At 57.7% G+C, this 6,558-nt stretch overlaps 1 protein-coding gene across 1 annotated transcript; it reads right to left on the bottom strand.

Moving 5' to 3' along the window:
- Positions 1-990: 990 nt before the first annotated feature.
- Positions 991-5,520, bottom strand: naa10 (N-alpha-acetyltransferase 10, NatA catalytic subuni). Its single transcript, XM_043685022.1, has 3 exons — positions 5,392-5,520; positions 1,560-1,658; positions 991-1,089 (listed from the first exon to the last, which is right to left on the bottom strand). The coding sequence occupies exons 1-3, from the start codon at positions 5,503-5,505 to the stop codon at positions 1,027-1,029; spliced, it is 276 nt and encodes a 91-aa protein (XP_043540957.1). The 5' UTR covers positions 5,506-5,520; the 3' UTR covers positions 991-1,026.
- Between the last annotated feature and the right edge of the window lie 1,038 nt (positions 5,521-6,558).

Here is a 6,558-nt window from a genome sequence, read left to right as displayed (position 1 = left end):
CAGCACACAGACATACGCTGAAGGGGACTGCAGGATCCGGGCAAACACGGAGGGGGCGTCGGGCCGGGTGCAGGTGGAACGCTGACACACAGAAGGCAGGCTGCCCGCACAGTTCACCCCCACGGAACCAAGACACACTCCCAACCAACAGGCCATGCTGGAAACGCTGTCTCTCCTGCTGCCCCCTCGCTAACTCCGTCCCCTCCTCCAGCCCCTACACCCCCTCCCTATCCCCGTCCCCTCCTCCAGCCCCTACACCCTCTCCCTATCCCCGTCCCCTCCTCCACCCCCTACACCCTCTCCCTATCTCCGTCCCCTCCTCTAGCGCTGACATGTGTTGATCTGTTTCAGGATCTATTGGGGCGGGGGTGGCGGGTGGCTAAATGGCCTCCTGTTCCTGTGTAACAGGTTGGAGTAGGTGGGCGGGGTGCTGAATGGTCTCCTCTTCCTGTGTAACAGGCTGGCGGAGGAAGGGCAGAATGGCCTCAGGTTCCTCTGTAACAGGCTCGGGGAAAGCGTGGGCTGACGGGAGAGGGAGAGGGATTTAGCAGCAAAACAGGAGGGCCACCTCAGCTGTCAAACCAAGGCCCTGAGGCCTAGTCGGAACACAGGCCTAGTGTTGCCCTAGCCACGGGGCTGTTTGCCGCACTCTCGCCGGGCGCTGAAGAGAGAATCTCTTTGACGAGAAATTCCCGCTGCCTCCTGATAAGAACCTTCTGGAAGGAAGGGGGCAGTGTTGTGGTGGGGGGAAGGGGGGGGGGAGTGCGTGAGGCGGAATAAATCGAGACTCAGGCTTATTGACATCCGCTAGGCCGAGAAATCGTTCTGGAGGCCTCAGGTTCCAGTGCGGTGGCTGGGAGGCGGTCAGAACTTAAAGCATGAAGAGAAAACGAGGGAAGGGAGGGAGAGTGATTTGAGATTGCGTGGGGGGAGACATGTCTCAGGGTCCATCCCCGTTATCTCCCCCAGTGCGTATACCCCCCCTCCCGCCTCTGTGGTCCTGACCTTGTCCCGGGACGGAGCCACTTACATTTTCGCCAGCACGTAGCCCACGATCTTGCCGTTCTCATCCTCTGCGATGTAGGAGAGCTGGAAACGACCGAGAACAGCCGGCTGTCAGGCCCGACCCGACTCAGCCCAACCCCCCCCCCCTCCAACCCCCAAACCGGTTCCCACACACCTCTCCCTCCGTCGGGCGGAGGGGTGCCTGTGCCACACCGAGTCTGCGACAAGCCGGGCCAGTGACGCGGGGGGGGGGGCACCGACTGGGGGAGGGGGAACGAGAGCTTGGAGCTTGCGGCCTCTCCAGCCAGACTGACCACCCCGCGGCGCCCTGGGGTGGGTGGTGGGGTGGGGGGTACGTATGCAGGCTGGGTGAATCTGCCACGGTGAGCGCGGGGCCACGGGGAAAGGGGGAGGTGTAGAGCCCGACCGAGCACTCCCAGGGGAAGGGGTTTATTTTAAAAGCGGGAAGCGCGGGCGGATTCGGAGGAAGGTCCCGGCGCCGCCAGCCTCCACCCCCACCCCCACCCCCCTCGGTGTCCCGAGCTGTTCCGTACCTGCGGCCACGAGAGTCCGTGGTAGAAGTAATACTTCATCTGGTAGTTCTCAGGCAGACACAGCAGGTTGCAGTGCTGCATGTTCATCAGGTCCTCGGGCTGGCGGGGAGGGGGGTACAAAGAGAAGGCAGAGGGAGTCACGCACGGGACCATAAACCCCCCCCTCTCCCCACCCCCCCCCCTGCTTCAGTGAGATTCAGCTCCACTCCCTTCGCCGTTCGGAAATATATCCACTTTTGCCTCTGAAGCACCCAACTGCGTTGCTGAGGGGGGGGGAGCAGGGATTTGCACAGACCCACAACCCTCTCTGGGAGAAGACATTCCTCCTCAACTCAATCCTAAATCTGCTCCCCCCCCCCCCCCACCGCATTTTGAGGGAGACAGAAACGAAAACACTGCAGAGGCCGCAATGCGACGGGGACAGGCAGGAGGCTGGAAGAACACAGCAAGGCAGGCAGCATCTGGAGGTGGGGATGTCGACGTTTCAGGACTACGGTGGGGGGAGGTGGCTGTGGTGGGGGGAGGGAGGGGTGGAGCTGCAGATAAAGGGGGTGCCAGGGACTGGGTGGTGAAGCGGGGGGGGGACGGACAGGCAGAGGGTACGACCTGGTCTGCCAATGGGAGGAATGGAGGTGTGGATGGGAGGGAGAAGGGATGGGATGGGGGCGTAACTTGAAATTGGAGAACTCAATGTCGAGCTCTCCTGGGCTGCCCGGGCAGAAGATGAGGTGCTGTTCCTCCAGTTTGCCCTGTGGTTAGTTGTGGCAACGGAGGTGGTCAAGGATGGTCATGTCAGGAAGGGAGAGGGAAGGGGTGGTGACTGAGACGGCCGGTCACGCCCTGTGGGCCTGGCTGAGACGTTCGGTGTTCACGTTTAGTCTCCCCGATGTAGCGAAGGCCACATCGGGAGCACCTGACGCAGTAAAACTGGGTCGGAGGAGAGGCCGGTGACCCTCTCTGTCTCCCCTGGAACGGGGCTGTTTGGGGGCCCTGGGTGGAGGGGAGGGAGGTGGGGGCACCGGCAGGGAAGGGACCTGGGGGGGGGAGAGTGGCCCAAACCAAGGACGGTGATAGGGGTTTCTGAGCAGTGGAATGGGGGATGGAGGTGGCGCGACGGAAAGCTGTCTGGATGACAGAGGCAGGAAAAACACTTTGCCCTTTATTTTGAGGCTATGCCCCCCTCTTTGTAGTTTCGCCCTCCAGTAAATTATCCGTTCCCTTCAGCATTTTATCCAGTCGGATCCGCTGTAACCCGCGTTTCTTCAGCACAAATTGGCTTTAAGGCAGCTGCAGAATTTAGACCGTTATTCGTAGAGCACAAACTCCCCTTGCCTGTAATTGGCAATTCTGGGCGCCATTGGTTTAAACGGCGCGGCCCCGCTGCGCGATTTTCTTATTACACGGGGACGGAGCTATCGCGTTACATCAGAACCCACTGCATTTCCATGAGATACCCCCTCACTCTTCGAAATCCCAATGCGGGTGGTCCCAGTCGACTCAAGCTCTCCTGATAAGCCAACCCCCTCAACTCCAGAACCAACCCCCCCAGTGCCAGGACGTCCTCTCTCAAAACTGTGCACACTACTCCAAGCGTGGCCTCACCAGCACCCGAATACAGCTGCAACATAACCTCCCGGCTTTTAAACTCCGTCCCTCTCGCAACCAAGGGCAAGATTCCATTTGCCGCCTTCAATTCCCTGCAAGCCGACTTTTTGCAACTCACGCTCAGCGACCCCCAGATCCCTCTGCACTGCACCATGCTGCAAGGTTTCACCATTTTGTTGCTGCAGAGGAACCTCGATTATCCGAAGGACACCGACGGGGAGTATTTCGATCGGGTCATCGAATAGCTGGATAACATTGTTCAGCCAAGCATCGAAACCTTGCAATTTTGCCGGATAATCCGATATTCGGATAACCGAGCGCCGGATAATCGAGTTATTCGTACCAAAATGGATGGCCCCGCCAACTTTGTACTCCATCTGCTAGCTCCTTGCCCACTCACCTCACCCCAGCTATAGCCCTCTGCACACTTTGCTCTCCGTGCCACCTGCAAACTTTCTCCGTCCGGAGAAAGGGACAGAACGTCTCCACTCAGAGGAAGGGTCACCGCAACCCCGAAACATTAACTCTCGATTTCTCTCCCCAGGTGTTGCCGGACCCGCTGAGCTTTTCCAGCAATGTCCGTTTTTGTTTGGGACAGAACGTCATACTAATTGGGGGGGGGGGGGGGGGCTGGGGGTGGGGGGGGGGGGGGTGCGCTGGGGATGAGAGAGGGGAGAGGAGATGGATCCCTGGGGAGCTGATAGGCCCCAGCACGGACTGGAGAGACAGCTTCGGAGACAATGCCAGTGCTGAGTCAGCTGCATTTCTGTTCCTTGTATTAATATGGGCCTCCAGGGAATACTCCTCACCGTTTCCTCCCCGCTTCCAGTCAGAGTCATACAGTACAGAAACAGGCCCTTTGACCCAACTCGCCCATGCTGACCAGATATCCTAAGTTGAAATAGTCCCCTTTGCCCGCTTTTGGCCCAGCTCCCTGTAAACCCTTCCTGTCAGTGGGCCCCATCCAGATGCCTTTTAAAATGTTGGCATTGTACCAGCCTCCACCACTTCCTCTGGCAGCTCGTTCCACACACGCACCACCCTCTGCTACGTTTGTGGGGGTGAATATGTACTTTCAGAGTTAAACTGTACTTTGCTTAAAAACTGTATGAATCCATGTAAGATTCTATTAATTCATTTGTTTAAGATCAGAATCAGTTTAAACATTATGGCATAGACAGCAGCACACAGGGGGCTAACACCTTCAACACATTATCTAGACTGACACCAATTGTTAAGTTCACCTGAGAATGAAGAGTTTTGTGATTTATATACGAAAGAAGTGAAACCATCCTGGTCATTCTAACAGATGGGAGACTTAACAAACAATCAAGGTATTTTTCACTGTATAATTTCAGTTACATCACACTGGAAACTTTTGCTATAAATTCTGTGTCTTACGATCGTGTACTCCACAATCACCTGGATGAAGGAGCAGCGTTCTGAAAGCTAGTGCTTCCAATTAAACCTGCCGGACTATTGTGTGATTTTTAACTTTGTGCACCCCAGTCCAACACTGGCGTCGACAAATCAGGACCCACTTGGACTCTGCGACATTTTTATTTGTTTCCCATCCCTCCTCAGTAAAGGGGGGAAATTGGAGGCTGCGGGGCAGGAAGGGGACTATCAGAGTGAAACAGTGAAGCTGACAGAGATTGGAGTGTGTACATTAACCGCATACCTCCCAGGACAGACACTGCCTGGACCCACAGGGTCTCTGCGGCACTTTCCCCACTTTTATTTGTTTCCCCTCCCTCCTCAGTAACGGGGGGGGAATTGGAGGGTGTGGGGTGGGAAGGGGGATGTGGGGTTAAACAGGGCAGGTTTGACCCCTGACCCCCCCCCCCATGGTCAGACCCTGCCAGGAGAGTGTCTGCGGCACTTTCCCCACTTTTATTTGTTTCCGATCCCTCCTCAGTAACGGGGGGGAAATTGGAGGGTGTGGGGTGGGAAGGGGGATGTGGGGTTAAACAGGGCAGGTTGGAGTGGGTACATTGACCCCTGACCCCACCCCATGGACAGACCCTGCCTGGACCCACGTGGTCTCTGTGACGTCACCCTTAGCTGCAGCCTCAGGCGCATGCGCAAACCCCGATGCCTGGGACAGCCGCCAGCGGCGGCGGAACCCGCTCTCGGTGCCAGATTCGGCCCCGCTTCCCACCAGCCTCCCCCGGCCCTGCGGCGGCTTATCAGACGCCGCCTCCCTCCGTCGCCAATCCCCGCTCACCCGGGCGTTGCGGATATTCATTTCCCTGTCTGCCTCACGGACCGTCCTCCGGCCCACCCGCCAACCGTCGCCTCGCCAGCGGAGATCACCTGACCCGTCTGCCCTCCCTGCCATTGGTCCGGAGCCCAGCCCGCCCTTCCATGCCGGCCAATCAAGTTCGCGGATGTCTCCCCTCCCCCTTGACGCAGCATGACCGACAGATATTTAAGCCAATCGCGGATTGAGAAAAGTGGCGACGGCGTGACGTCACCCCGTACCCCCCTTCATTGCAACATGACTGACGGAGGTTTCAACCAATCACCAATAGGGAAATGTGACAGACGGCTTGACCCGCCAATAGAAGCCTGGCCTGGGGAAGGCGGGGCTGGACAAGCAACCAATGCTTATATTCCAAGCTGATTGCCAGCGACGAAGACCAATCACAGATGGTGTTCGATGATTGAAAGCCATGACTGGCCAATGGTGCGCTGCGAACTGCTGGGGAGGCGGAACGTGCCGACGGTTTCAATGGGAGGCAAAGGCGAGCTCCGCCCAGGCACGGATTGCCAGGCCTTCTGACCAATGGGAGACGGTGGACGGCCAATGCAGTGCGCAGGTCCGTTGGGGCGGTGGCAAAGTTGGACTGGCAACCAATCACAAACGTCCGACCGCCCCGTGGACGTGGAGTGTCAGGCGGATAGACCAATCACAGGGAGAGATTAATGATTGACAACGCAAACACGCCAAAGAGTGGTGTTGTGGGGGCTGGCGGATCAGGACAAACAGCCAATCGTAAGCGTCCGCACTAAGACATCGTGACTGGCGGGGCTAATCGGCCAATTGTCGACCAGGATTGGAGTGATTGATGGCCAGGGTAGAACAATGAGGCGCCAGGAAATAGGCGGAGTAAAGCGGACAGGCGAATCGGACGCGTGCGCCCGCCCACATGCCAATCCAATCAGAAAAGCCCACCCCTTGATTGATAACAAGTGCATCCAATAGACGGAAGGGGCATACGATTGACGTACCGCAGCGTCCAATGGGCTTTAAGGACTGCCTCTGCGGTTTCGGCCAATCACCCCGGGAACCGGTGCCCACGAGATCCCGCCCTTCCCACTCTGAAAGGGATCATCCTTATCCCAGTGCAGGGGGTTTTTGTATCAGACTGGGATCTTCCTGTGCCTGGGA

This window comes from Chiloscyllium plagiosum, unplaced genomic scaffold, assembly GCF_004010195.1.
Source record: "Chiloscyllium plagiosum isolate BGI_BamShark_2017 unplaced genomic scaffold, ASM401019v2 scaf_86470, whole genome shotgun sequence".
In the NCBI taxonomy this organism is placed as follows: Eukaryota; Metazoa; Chordata; class Chondrichthyes; order Orectolobiformes; family Hemiscylliidae; genus Chiloscyllium; species Chiloscyllium plagiosum.
The sequence above is the reverse complement of the archived record's forward strand: the minus strand, read 5'-3'. Positions and strand labels throughout refer to the sequence as shown.

Coding starts and splice junctions, on each gene's coding strand:
- naa10 (XM_043685022.1), bottom strand. CDS start 5,505: ATGGCAGGGAGGGCAGACGGGTCAGGTGATCTCCGCTGGCGAGGCGAC. Junction 1,659..5,391: donor TGAATATCCGCAACGCCCGG/GTGAGCGGGGAT, acceptor CCTCCCCGCCAG/CCCGAGGACCTGATGAACAT. Junction 1,090..1,559: donor ACGGACTCTCGTGGCCGCAG/GTACGGAACAGC, acceptor GGTCGTTTCCAG/CTCTCCTACATCGCAGAGGA.